General features: G+C 34.7%; 1 protein-coding gene across 7 annotated transcripts in view; it reads right to left on the bottom strand.

Moving 5' to 3' along the window:
* LOC128208257 (leucine-rich repeat-containing protein 9-like) overlaps positions 1-14,743 on the bottom strand; it is a 64,920-nt gene that overhangs the window by 45,720 nt on the left and 4,457 nt on the right. For 5 of the 7 annotated variants that reach the window (XR_008256876.1, XM_052911748.1, XM_052911749.1 and 2 more), the window contains exons 3-13: positions 13,989-14,219; positions 11,180-11,320; positions 9,890-9,953; positions 8,766-8,836; positions 8,073-8,255; positions 7,463-7,618; positions 5,662-5,748; positions 5,145-5,174; positions 2,569-2,663; positions 1,159-1,290; positions 100-285 (exon numbers count right to left, since the gene is read on the bottom strand). Coding sequence is in view for 6 of the 7 variants with exons in the window: in XM_052911748.1 (XP_052767708.1) it covers positions 100-285; positions 1,159-1,290; positions 2,569-2,663; positions 5,145-5,174; positions 5,662-5,748; positions 7,463-7,618; positions 8,073-8,255; positions 8,766-8,836; positions 9,890-9,953; positions 11,180-11,320; positions 13,989-14,219 (1,376 nt within the window). In the remaining variant the exon portion in view is untranslated. Of the gene's footprint in view, positions 1-99; positions 286-1,158; positions 1,291-2,568; positions 2,664-5,144; positions 5,175-5,649; positions 5,749-7,462; positions 7,619-8,072; positions 8,256-8,765; positions 8,837-9,889; positions 9,954-11,179; positions 11,321-13,988; positions 14,220-14,743 lie in introns of all 7 variants that reach the window. The other 2 variants (XM_052911743.1, XM_052911745.1) reach the window with 2 other exon arrangements.

Raw genomic sequence — 14,743 nt, 5'->3', positions numbered from 1 at the left:
AAACCATGCATGATGCCAATGGCAACAACCTGACATCAAAGCTAAGACAATACCTGGACTATATTTCTTTGAGAAAAGGAATAAGCTAAAAAGTAGTACCTATTTGAGATGAAGTATTCCCCTTCTGGGTTGTCCACAATTGATACAAGTTTATCATCAAAGCGTGACCGCAGTGTTCGATTATGTAGGCGGATGATACGCCGCACCTTGATTGCCACAATGCCATGTTCACGATAGTCCGCTGCACAAAACCGTGACAACACCAGGTCATGGCAGGATGTGAACCTGGTAAAAACAAAAAAGGCTTCAAAAATATAAAAAGTTTAAGAGCCCCGCGGAGCCAACACCAAGATGTGTCTGTTGTTTTTTTTGCAGTGGCAAATAAGCATTAAGCACGATTGTTGATGCAAGAGTTACAGGTCCTGCTTCACCCGTGCCCATTGTCATTTAAAACGTTAGTACCAAGTTTCATTTGAATATTTTGCACGCATTTCAGTTATGGCAAAAGATTTTTAACAAAGACTTAGCCATAGTTGCTGACACCAAGTTTTTGACAATAGCTTTTTTTCTTGGAAAACAGGTGTGTTAAAAACGAATGTCAGTCTAGTGTCTTCAATTCATCCTTATTCTTTATTTCATACTTGTTCAAGCATTTTGTTCAATTCTTAAAATCAGATAAGTGATAAGTGTATGTAGGTTTTGCTTGTGTATATTGTGAAAGGTCAGGAGAAATTGCCCAATCGGGACTATGACAACTTTATGGGGCATTCATTATACTATTTTAATGATTACCCTTTAAATCATATAAAAAAAAACTGGCAGGTGAATTAACACCAACCCATTTCATTTCCATAAATGAATTTGGCAAGTGCAAATACAGTCATTTAATTAAGAATTTTGGATGAACAAGCCTGAATTTCTCTACTCATGCTTGCCATTACAATCTTTTTACAAGCCCTGCTATATAAAGTCCAGAATTTTAGCAAGCCCAAAGAGTTTTTTGCCAGTGCAGGGCTTGCAGGCTTGAGCTAATTTTGACCACTGCAAACATAAATTTCTCAGGTGGAAGATGCTGCCAGTGAGCTGTTTTCTGAGAGGTAAACATGTTTAATGTTAGTCATTTGCTAAGCCATAGAAGACAATGTAACCAGTACCTACCACAAGTCAGAAGGTGAGCCCTCTTCAAACCTCACATTTCCCCCTGATTCTAACTCCACAACCATCCTGTTGACTAGAGTATGGGCCGAGTCACGAAACCGAGTCACCGTCTCAGCGTAAAATGCCTCTATCCTGGAAGTTAATTAACAAGTTAAAATTTAGGCTTGTATATATCCTCTTTAGTCTAACTCCCAGACAATTCTGTTGACTAGAGTATGTGCTGAGTCGCGAAACCGAGTCAGTGTCTCAGCATAAAATGCCTCTATCCTGGAAGTTAATTAATAAGTTAAATGTACGGCTTGTTTGTATATGTGTATTTTCACTGGAGTCTAACTCCTTGACAATTCTGTTGACAAGATTATGGGCCGAGTTGCTAAATGCAGTCACCGTCTTAGCATAAAATGCCTCTATTCTGGAAGTTAATTAACAAGTTTTATATATATGTATATTTCCTCTAGGGTCTAGCTCCTCAACAATACTATTGACTCAAGGGTATTGGCCGAGTCATGAAACCGTGTCACTGTCTTCACATAAACTGACTCTAACCTGCAAAGGAATGCAGTCTGTGTAATTAAAAGAAGAGTAATTAAACAGCTAAATGTTTCAGGCAAGTATAATGCTGTGATGGTGAAATTGTTAAAAAAAAACAAAAAACTTTTTAACATTTTTATCCATTGGCTATTAATCATGTGAAACAGTTTGGATCATTTTAAATAATTATTAAATCCAAGTACTTTTATGTGATAAATAACAATTTAAAAAAAAGATGATTTCCAAAAATTCACCAAAAATCATGAACGATAAATTTGCTAGGTTTTCATACAGCCTGCCCCCTCATTTCTCAGCCGCCCCTTAAATTTTATCCAATCCTCAAATAAGAACTGCTGAACTAGGGTCTGTATTTGCGTATCGATCTCGTACTGTCAAGGAACGGTGTTAAATCATACCTATGGTGTCACATTCACATATAAAATAGGAGATTTGCTAAGATCTTTTTCATGGTTTTGTCTCGAAACACATGTATATGGTCCCTTACATAAAAGAGCACATGAACACATATTTAACAGTGAAACAGTTATCTAAGAAAAATAAAATGTCACCCCACCCCCGGCCCTATTTAAGAACTTTTTGGATGAAAATCTAGCAATAAATTTATATTAGCCTTACTGGTCAGTTAAGTCAGAAAAATCCTGAAGAGTTTTTCGTTTCCTGGCAGTTAAGATGTCTAATGAGGTCATAATAAAAAATAGAGACAAGCCTTTTACGCGGGGTTAATCAGATCATATATTTTAAGATTAAACAAAAGTATTTACTTTTTTGGGTGAGTTCTTTAGATCATAAAATTTAAGATTAAATGAAAATATTTATCAAAGCTGAAATGAAACTTAAATAAAAGTAATGTGTACGTACTCTGAACACTTCCTTTCCCATTTTTTCACTCGTTCCTTCATTGCATCCAGTTTGGAGCTATAGTTTGGATGAGCACTTAGCTTCTGTAGGTTCAACTGAAAAAGAAAACAGACCACCATAACATAAAGAAAAACAAGAGTGCCACAGAGGGAACAATAACGCCCGTCTGCTCTGGGTTTTTTCAGTGAACAAGGGCATAACTCAATAATTAATCACGCCAGAGTTATGTTTCTTGCTATATAATTGGGTATTGTCAACATGACGTGTTCCCTGAGGTTTCATTAGAATATCTTGAAAGGTTTTTAAGTTATGGCTAAGATAAAAGTGATGACACACACATAGCTACAGCAATCTTCCAACATTTTTTTGCTTTTGAAAAACAGAGGTCAGTTACAGCCCAATAATAGTTATAGCCTTTACAAAGAAAATTGTCTCCTTAATATTATTTCAATAAAACTTTTCTCAAATTTAGCTATGGAGGCCCAGTATTATTAACATCTGTGGATTCTGATAGCATCTGCGAATGACCTAAATTTTGGTAAAAATAATAACTCTATAATCCAAATTGTTTGATGGGATTATCAAGACAAAAGTCATTTTTCAAGAAAAGTTTTAAATTTAATAGAAGACACTATTACACATTACTAATTAATAATATTGCACAAAATTTATTTAATTTCCCATATTTTCTCATATACACTTAAAGATAATACAGTGAAATTAGTGGGTCTCAATTGTTATGTTTATTAATAAGAAAAATCATTCTACATGTACATCTTGATCTATTCCACACTACCTTATTATAATATTTCATATCTACAATCTATTTTAAATAGTGATTAATAGTAAAATTATAACATAATGGCTGGCTGTAATAAAACTTTATATACATATAAGTGGGAGAAGAAAGATCGTAGAGACTAGAGTGGTGACGGAACACTACTTGTAAAAATTCATGTACATGTTGGCTTCTTTTCAGGCACAACCTTATCGAAGAATGTGTACATTGTTCATGATTAAAATGTAACAGAAAAAGAGATGTTTGTCAAACATTATGCCCCCCTGAGAGCCATGTTGTCAGGATTTTTTGGACAATAGAATGAAATATGCATGGACCGAAATGAAAGCTGATTTGTCATTGACTTTGGATGCCTTTGAGGTAGTTTTAAGATTATGACCATTCCAAGTATAAGTAAATATCAGTTGTGATCTTGACCTTTGACTATATGACTTTAAAGTTTGTGGGCTATGGGTGCAGGCAATGTTGAGTTATCACTCGGACAACCTTTTTACATTCAAGGTCACTGTGACCTTGACCTTTGATCCAATAACCTCTAAAATCAATAGGGGTCTTCTACTGGTCAAACCCAGCCTCCATGTCAAATTCAATGACCATAGGTCCAGGCATTGTTGAGTGACCACTCGGACCAGCTTTGGCAAACTTTTCACATTAAATGTCACTGTGACCTTGACATTTGACCCGACGAACCCTAAAATCAAAAGAGGTCATCTAGTGGTCAGGCTCAACCTTCATGTCAAATATAATGACCATAGGTCCAGGAATGTCTAGTAATCAGTCAGACAAGCTTTTGGCTTCTTTGAAGGGGGGGCTAATAATAGCCCAAAGTAGGTGTGATTCATGCGAATATCAATGAGCTTAAAAGTACAAGTTTAAATTTTTCAAACAACTTTTAATCCCAAATGCAACTTGTATATATATATGTGTAACTACACAAACAAGTAAAAGTTTTGTTTCGCAACCACTCTATAGCTGTCTACCTGAAATACAAGATCATGTTAGTTTTTCAGTAATATTTTTTGGCTACTATCTCTAATCTAGAAATTAATTACATGTTAACATGAGTTACACAAAAAGGTTACCACCCAATGACTTCCAACACTTTTCTGTTTGTTTTCTTCTAGTCTAACCAGTGGCATGACTAAAAATGAATTCGAGCCAGAGTTATGGGCCTTGCTGTTCATATAAAAGTAAAGTGTTTGTTTATTATAGTGTCACCCCTCTTAGTTAAGGGCCAGCCCGTTGGGTTTATGAGACACCTTCATTTGTGAACATCTTTACCACTTTCCTATCCCATATGCCAGGCACCAGTGGCAAGAAGCCAATCAGTACCGCTCGATTTAACTATAGCTGCTGGGTCGGCAACCTGCCATGTCAAAACAAGCCCCATGTGAGACTCGGACCTTCAACCTCCCTCTCTGTAGGCAGACGCCTTAACCACTAGGCCACGGAGACCGTATATATTTGAATTTGTCTCTAGCAACAATTGTACCAAATTTCATCTGAATATCAAGAACTTTTTTTTCAGGTATGGCTACGGTAGAGGATTTTAAACAACTACGACAACGATGACAATAATAACACCATGATTGTCATCACAATACTTCAACTTTTTTTGAAAAAACAGACAAACTAAAATGAAGTAGTTAAAAAAGTTAGTTGTTAACTCTACTAGACCAACATGTGACATTTTCAAACTTTGGAACAAAGCAAGCATGCTTGAACAATGTTATTATGAACTGCAAACTTCTGTTAAAACACAGAACGTGAAACTTACACAGTCTAAAAGTGATACGAGTGTTAAGTCCTAAAATGTCATTAAAAGTGATTCAAGAGGTCGATATAGAAAACGAATGATATTAATGTGGCATGCATTAATTTTTATATTTCTACTAAAAAAGTAAAAAATAAATGGTGAAATAAAGGAAGATTGTTTTCATTCCAAGGTAAAAAAAAGACTGTGAAATCAACGAGTTCAGGCTTTAATAACCCCAGCCCTATATGGCTACTGTAAGAATTAATTGTGCTTTAAACAAGGTGGAAATCTATGTCTTTCAAAACATCTTAACATTTTAATAAAAGATCTCAAAATTTAAAAATACTTAAAATTAAAAAAATAAATATATTTTTAAGGAGGTCTGATAAATATATCAGAACTTCAGGAGGCAAATACTTGAAAATCCTAAAAAAACTTCATTAATTTCACAGTTCTCCAAATGTAAATGATCTGTAAAGAAAAAAACTGTGTGAGAAAAGCGCATGCGGTCAGTCTAGTGGGTCACCTCAGATTGCACCTGTTTTTCGTCCGCGCCCGGGCTTGGGCTATCATCTGTGGGCTCCTCTCTTTGTGCCAGCCCCGGGCTCTCGTCTATACACTCTATCTACAATAGGCCCCGTACAACACTCAACAGTTAAACAGAACAGTGCTTGGAATTACCGGGTATATATTGTGCTTGTATATAAGAATACAGATTATAATACAAATGTATGCTGGATAGTCAAGTGGATTCAAATATCTTTTTATAGTTTAAATGAGATTAGCATTTGAAGGTTTTGTAGAAATTTCGAATCAAGTGCAACACCTTTAGTCTTCCCAAAATTATAATAGCCTCTGAAATTCCCTATTTAAAAAATAAATAAAATAAATTTCAATATTTTAATTATTAAATGATGTTTCTGAGTGATATATTCACTGCTTTATTGATATTTTACTTTAAATTTGAAAAAGACTTCTGAGAATTTTTACCCAAAACTGAAAAAACACACACTTTTTCCCCCAACAAAAAGGGCTAAGCAATTTTTCCCAACACTGGTAAAAAGACCCTGGCCTAATTGTTTGCAATTGAGTCTAATCCTCCAGTAGTATTAATTAAATGCAGTTACATGAGACATTGACTGAAGACAAGAACACGAAAAAAGAAATTACACATCCATTTGCAGAAAAAGTATTTTACAAAACCCCTCTTGTAGAATAAAACTATAAAATGGTGCAAATCACGGTACGAATAATATTTGTGTTTATTGCCACATCTAGTAAAACTAAACACTCTTTTCAAGAACTGAACATTGCACCTCAGTACCAGCTAGCTTCCCATAATTTTGCAATACTTGAGTGCAAGTTCTCCTTTGTGCATACATTAGCAAACAAACTAATAAAACAAGCAAATCATCTCTAAAATCCTTTGTTTGTATTCTAAAGCCTGAGTTTGAGACCTTGGTTCAGAAAAGTGATTTCTTAATTGTTTTAAAATATCTATAATATAACATTTTTTTACAAAAGATGTGTGTTTAATTGTAAAACAAATTATTTGTAACAGGTAACATAATTTTTAGCATATTTGCTTCTAAAATAGCATTTTTACAACAAAATTAAGATTTTGCTTTTCTGAGTCTGTCAGTCTCAAACTCGGGCTCAAGATGTTTGTAAATAAGGGCCCTGCCCTATCCCCTTCCTGTTTCATTGAACTTTGTTAAAATATGATTGTAATTTTGTAAACAATTATCTATTTTGCATCATTCAAAACAACTGTGCCTATTTCACTGCACTAGGAAAGGCTCGTAGCCTCTTGTTGTTTTAAGTTTTAAGTATCATTTTGTTCCTTAAATGCTTGCATCTTGCCAATCAGTCTGGCGAGGTAACAATACACTAAATTATCTCAAAAACATTCCCCCTATCTATTTCTTTTCCTCGAAGTCTCTTATGTGGAAAGTTAAGCATCATTTTGTTTTAGTATCTTCAATCACTTGAGCAAGGTTACGATACACTAAATTTTCTCAAAAACACCCACCCTACCTCTGTCATTGCACTGAGTGCTCATAGCCTCTCATGAGAAAAGGGAGCATCATTCTGTAAGAATTTTGAATGTCTGCATGACGAGGTGCAAATAACTTATGTAAGGTAAGGCCTAAAAAAAACTTTAACACAGTTCTCCAATGATGAAAATGATATTCTTATATAAAGCCTAATAAAAAAATAAAAAAAATAAAAAGCCTACCTACCCTACCTATTTTTGAAAAGGATGTAACCCTTACCAAACAATTTTTTTTTTTAGGCCTAAGGATATACTAAACTATCTAAAAACTCGTTCTCCCTACCTCTTTCATAACATTAATGAGGGCACGTAGCCTCTCGTGCGGGAAGTTGACAATCTGTTGCTGAAATGCCTGCATCTTGCCAATCACTTGGGCGAGGTTACGATACACCGTCCTTATACGCATGTTATAGAACATCTTCTTCTTCAATACCGTCGTCTGAGATAAGGGAAAAAAAGATATTTAATGTTTGAAATAAGGATTATAAATTAATACAGAATATTGTTATAAAGCAAATGTCATGACGAATTTGAGTTTTAGTATTTATGCTCATGTCTCTCTATGCCAATGGTACTGCCAAATTGGATTTTTTAATTAATCGTTTCGAAAGATTCTGACTAAAACAAGTAACCATTAAGTCATTGATTGGTTCAAATATGTGGGTTATTTAGTGGTTTCTGCATGTGCACTGGCTGGTTTCGAGAAATTCACCTTATTAACTTAAACTCAGATATATGTTATAGTTATTAATTTTGCTTTACTAGACATTGAATTTGGCAATCAGCTTTTCCAATATTATCTTTTTAAATGATTTATAATATTTTGAACATTATAACATGTATAATGGAATTAAATAACTTTGTTTTATTTATTAACAATCATCATTGCTCACCTCAGCAAATTCCGTCATAGTTTTACTAGAGATATCGTAAGTGTCTAGCTTGGTAAGCGAAGGCAGATGGTACAGGACGTGTGTCGCGTAGTTACAGAGCAGACTGACGGGGGCTGGGCTGTACAGAGGGTCCTTCATGCACAGGCTGGACAGGAAGGGAAGCCGCATCAGGTTTGTCAAGTCCTGGAGTAGAAAATGTGCACGGTAAAAAAATAATCTCACTAATTTAAGCCACAATTAATCAATTTGTTTGGTGTTTCCCGGGCCCGTTATTATTCATAAAACATCTTAAGTCATTTCTTAACTTTTAAAAAAGTCATTTTCTTAAGTATCTCATTGGACGTTCGATATCAAATAACTAATATATGAAATACTTTATTTTCATTGAATTTATTGACTAAACATACCTTTATTTGAAAAAACTTTATATAAATACTTTTCTCACTGTAAAAAAACAATCATCCTCTATCTTCTTTTCGCTGGTCATTTGCCTTCGGGAAAGTTAATCGATCCCACATTGATATTTCACATAATAAAACTTTGACAAAAGTCAGCCATTTCCTATTTGAAATCATGATGCTGATTGCAGGAGATAAACGAGTAAATAGGATGCAACTGTAACAGCATTCCGATACTACTGTTATGATAAATTCTTGGTTTGTAACACTGAAACAAACAATGATCCTCTCTTACCCTGAGAGACGAGAGTCTGTTTCCAGAGAGGTTGAGTTCTTCTAGTCTCTGGTTGGCATCTAATGTGTGACCTAGACAGAAAAAAACAACATGCATTCAATAATCCAAGTCAGAAACTTGTTCCAGAGGCATAATTGTTTCATTAACAATCAGTCATACATATCAATATTAAATCATGATTAAAAGAATCTACAGTAAATTTGTCATGGCTGATTTGTTTAAAAGAGCACTTGTGAAGAAAAAGCCAACATTTGTCTATTATTTTTCAGTTTGGAATATGTTTATGATAGCAAAGAGTTATGGGCCTTGTTTTGCATGTTCGTATTGTCTCTGGCAACATATGTACAAAGTTTCATATGAATATTTTGAAGTTCTTGACTTAAAACAAACGTTTTAGTTTTGGCACGCCAAAGATGAAACCAGCAATGCCGATATTTGCTGACAACGACACCAAGGTCATGACAATACCGGCAGTGCATTCAGTCAACATGTTTGCAGTGAACGTTTGCTGTTTGGTTCCCCGCTTGCAGTGTATGCGCTGCCTTGCAACAGGATACAAAACAAAATGTTTCCGAGTGTTTGTAAACCTTCGCCTTACTGAGCGCACTGCGGAGCTTTTTTTTTCTCTTTTAAGACAGAAAAGCCCATAAAACTCTTTTATCAAGCACATGGTCATTGCCCATAATGCAATAAAATCACTAATCAATCAGGGCTTCCATTAATAATTTGAAACTGGAAGTTAAACTTCCCTGACATCAATATTGAAAGTTTTCTTCTGAAGTATGGAAGTTTATGCCTTGAACTCTCCACTCTGGTCTAACTGAGATACATTCAATATTAGATAATTTCTAATTATAACTTGTGAACTTCACAAAATTGTATTTAAAGTGAACATTTTACTTTAAGATGTAATGAAAATGCAGCCATAAAGTAACATTATAACTAGGTTTTGATATTCTGAATTTCCAAGCCTTCACTTTGGGAAGTTTTTCTCCAAAATAGTGGAAGTTTTTGCACTTTCGGGGACCAAATTTTGGAAGTTTCGGCCCATTTATAGGGAGTAATATACTTCCAAAGTTCCCTTAACGGGAGGCCCTGATCGGGATTCCTAGCTACAATCTTACCTATTTTTTCTATTTTGTTTTCTGCTAAATTCAACTGTTTAAGTCTTGTCAACATCTGAATGTTCTGCAATTCAAGAAATTAAAGGTATAAAATCTTAATAGAAGCACAAAACAAACATATTAATTTTATTCTCAAATAAGATTTACCACAATTACTACAATTGTTTTAAAATACCAAAAAGGTTTAATAAATGTAGAAAACAATGATGAAGGATACTGAGTTTAATTTGAAAGAAAGGTGCAGTAAAAAAGTTATTTCGACTTCATGAGATGATAGATCACAGTAAATCTTTTAGCACTCACCAATCATTTAATATTTTCCTGTATTCAGCTATTAAATACATGGTTACAATCATGTTATCGGTAATTAATATGTTTCATAAATGCATTATTTAGTTAGTAGTTTAAGGTTTATCACTCAAAACTTATGTTTATTATACATGTGTATGTATTGATTTTGAATAAGAGTGTCACTTTAATCATGGACCTATAAACCATGGATTGGCAACTCTCATCTGTGTTAATGCGATAATCTCAAACTCACGCGTGCAGCGGGATTTCATTCCGAGATCTTACCGTGTGGTCATTTTCGAGACGTCCGACATCGGCCAAATATATACATGTAGGAAAACATAAATTAAAATTGACTTAAATGCGTGGTACTTTTATTTGAGTTGATAATAGTCCAATGGAATCTGATTAAAATCACAGTTATTAATTATAATTAAATCTATAATGAACAAGGCATTATTAGAAGAGTTGGCGGAAATAACCGAAGATCGCCGTTAATCACCGATCGGAGATTCGGCGGAATTTTCGATATTTGCCGAGCGCGCGCTAAGGATTGTGGGTAAATTATTATTTCTTATCGTTTCACCGATATGGGGCAGTTGCCAATCCATGCTTTATAGGTCCGTGCTTTAATGCATTTATACTATGTTTAACTCATTTGATTTTAAAGATTGAAAAAAAACTAAAAAGCAAAGGATGTGTTTACAGATAAAAATATTAGTCTTAATAAATGGGGTTTTCAATAAATAGCTACGTCTGGCCACAAATTCCCCATTTAAAAAAGGGCCAATATATTGCTTATATCTTTTTAATCTTTACAAAAATCAAATGCTTTTTTTGTTTTGATTATTAAAGTCAAATGAATTAAACACGATAATGCATTAAAATATTTATATATATTTATTTTTTGCATCAACTTCTATTGGTTCAAAAGTAAAACAATTTAGATCTTGTTACTCTACAAAAACAATACAAAGCATAAATATAAAACACTTGTACCTCTATGTTGACAATATCGTTATGATTAAGCCAGAGGACCTCGAGTTCCGTCAGCGCGTCTAGATTCTCAATGACACCAATCTTGTTACTGTACAAGTAGAGTTTCTTCAGGTGTTTCACATGCTGCATCTGCTCGATTTTCTGAAAACATATGACATCAATTTCATTTATTAATATTTTCACCTCAACTTCCGTCCCTTAAATGAACTGCCTTTTGGCAATTGCGGGTATCATTCAATATACGCAACATCATCGGATATGTTCGAAACTTCGGATCGTGAATCATCGCATAACAATATACAAGAAAACTGTTGACTTGTTAATGTTTGTATTGTGTCTACAGGTTCTGTAAAAACAAATCAACATTTTAGAGAGCGTTAATTCATGATATGTTAAATCACAAAATGTACTTTTGTGATTTGTGTTTCAATTTTATGTTTTAAAGTGATTTCAAGTGGATGATCTTTTTCTGTGCTATTGTGACGTTATTTGATCAAATGTTTCAGGTTTCAGTTGGGTCGTTCTATTTACAGAATTGTTGAGAAAGTATTACTGTAAGGTTTTCTTAAATGAAATGGAGTATTTTTTTAACAATTCTTGAATGAAATAATGAACTATTGGTGTAAATATAAGTAAAGATTTTGGTGGATTGATTTCAATTTCAGGGATATAAAGGCAATTGGGCTGATCAATTGCGCTCATACCCCGATAATGACATCATTTAATGCCAGAATTCATTCCTTTTAAAAATAAAGCCATAATAGTGGCTGGTATTCAATATTAGTTGATGTAGCTTATCGGATTACTTGTAATAAATAACTGACCAATAGAGTGAATTCCCCAATTGTAAAGACAGCTTAGATAATATAGGGTTGGTATATTTGTACAGGGGACCATTTTAATAAAGGATTTTAGTCTTAACTTAAATTAATTCTGTATCAAAGTCAGAAATAGCAGTACATTGATTTTTATTATTTCCTAAACTTAATGGTCATTTTCAATTCTGGCCTAAATTTATTTCACACAAATATGTAGCAAAATAAAAATACTATGGCCCTAAGACCACTCCAAACTTAGACTAAAATCGACTAAGATCATTATTGACACGGCCCACAGGGCTTTAATTAGTCAGGTGGGGAGTAGAAAATGTGTCTGAATATCATTTTCACTGTTAAACCCGGAACCTTTGGTCTGGGTCAATGTAAACTATGCGCTTTATATTTGTTTATGGGTCTTTCAAAAGCAAGAAACTACCCCCCCCCCGCAAAAAAAAAAAACACCAAAAAACATAAAAAAATCATCTAGTGACAACTAGAGCTGTCACAGGAGTGACGAATACCCCCAAATGCCGCCTGGACACAGGAATGGCAAACCATTCCTTTGAAAAGAGGCCATAACTCCAAGGTTACTGCACACTGCATCTTCTTTTATCATGCATGTATTGTTTGTCCAGAAACCGTTTTTCTATTTTCGTAACAGTGCACAAAAACCTGTACTCCACTGGCCCCATTTTCAATCACAAGCATTGTCTTCACAGAGGCTGCCTATACAGCAAGTTTCATCACAATATCTCATGCCCAATTAAAGTTATGAAGCAGAAACCATTTTTCTATTTTTAGTAACAGTGACCTTGACCTTGGCACCACCAGCCCCAATATCGAACTTGATCTGTATCTTCTGAAATGTACACCTGTGTACCAAAAAATCTTCAAATCCGTTTAGCCTTTCATGAGTTATCGTCCGGAAACCATTTTTCTATTTTTAGTAACAGTGACCTTGACCCCACCAGCCCCAATATCGTACTTGATCTGTATCTTCTGATGTAACACCTGTGTACCAAAAATTGTTCAAATCCGTTTAGCCTTTCATGAGTTATCGTCCAGAAACCGTTTTTCTATTTTTAGTAACAGTGACCTTGACCTTGGCCCCAACAGCCCCAATATCGAACTTGACCTGTATCTTCTGATGTTACACCTGTGTACCAAAAAAATTTCAAATCTGTCAAGCCTTTCATGAGTTATCGTCCAGAAACCGTTTTTCTATTTTTAGTAACAGTGACCTTGACCTTGGCCCCACCAGCCCCAATATCGAACTTGACCTGTATCTTCTGATGTTACACCTGTGCACCCAAATTTTTTCAAATCTGTCAAGCCTTTCATGAGTTATCGTCCGGAAACCATTTTTCTATTTTTAGTAACAGTGACCTTGACCTTGGCCCCACCAGCCCCAATATCGAACTTGACCTGTATCTTCTGATGTTACACCTGTGTACCAAAATTTTTTCAAATCTGTCTAGCCTTTCATGAGTTATCGTCCGGAAACCATGAAAACCGACAGACCGACCGACAGACAGACAGACAGACCGACCGACCGACCGACCGACAAGCTCACTTCTATATACCCCCTCAAACTTCGTTTGTGGGGGTATAATTACAAATTCAGAGTCTGTCTTGAAGATAGATGAATTGTTGTTCTTGTTATGCCAAAACACAGGAGAATACTACCAAAGCAAATGCCAATGTTTATCCGTATTTCAATTAGTTAAACAAGGGATATAACTCTACAATTTTAAAGCCAGATTTATGGGTATTGCTTTACATGTGTGCATTGTCTCTGGCAACATATACTGTACTAACTTTCATTTGAATGCCTTGAATGTTATTTGAGTCAGGGTCTGGAAGGTTAAAGTTTTTGCACCAAACAACATCAAGGTTATTTTAAAAAGTGGTTACCGGTCAATTTTTCTATGGAAAACAAACAAGCTACAATATTTTACCAAGAATTATAAACAAATGTAAATGAAACATACGCTGATATCACATTCACAAATCCACAACTCCGACAGCTTTGGACAGTGAGACAGCCCCTCTATCCTCGATAAACTAGCCTGGTTTATTATCACAAGTGTTCGTAAGTTCGGAAACATGTTAAGGCCAACCATCTTTGGGTAGCCGGCAAAAAATATTTCCAGAAGATGGACACGGTTTGTTTCATCACTAGCAGTCAAAATCTTACTGTACTTGACTCCATTATTCACGCACTGAAATACAAAAAGATATTAAGATAAGCAAGATATATAAGCAAATTTGACAGGACGAAATATTACAGGAACAAAATAATTTTTCAAAGGGACTCACTCACAGATTTTATGTTGGCAACGATTTGTCTACGCTTTGTTGCAATTGAGACATTTTACTTACTTTTATGATCAAACATCAATAGGCAATAGGCCGATACTCATTTGAGCAGAATTTTGTAAATATAAGCCCAAAATAATTCTACTTTCAATAGAGTTATTAATGCTCTTCAGCAAAATAGAGCAATTTCTGTACACTTTTAGATTATAATAACCAATAGAGCGCTGAATTGATCTTTAGAAGATCAGGCATTTTGTTAACAGCATACATGCCATATTATTGAAAAGCTCCCCAGGGGATTTTGTTCAGAATTCCAGAGGATTCGAGTCTCATACCAGGGGATTTTCATCATTGCCATGTAGCGCTTTGGCCGGCATGCCAATTCTCTTTGTCTACCCCTTTTTTCCAACACTTTGTTAATATTTTT

This window comes from Mya arenaria, chromosome 11 (genome assembly GCF_026914265.1).
Source record: "Mya arenaria isolate MELC-2E11 chromosome 11, ASM2691426v1".
Lineage (NCBI taxonomy): Eukaryota > Metazoa > Mollusca > Bivalvia > Myida > Myidae > Mya > Mya arenaria.
This window is presented reverse-complemented; position numbering and strand designations above follow the sequence as displayed.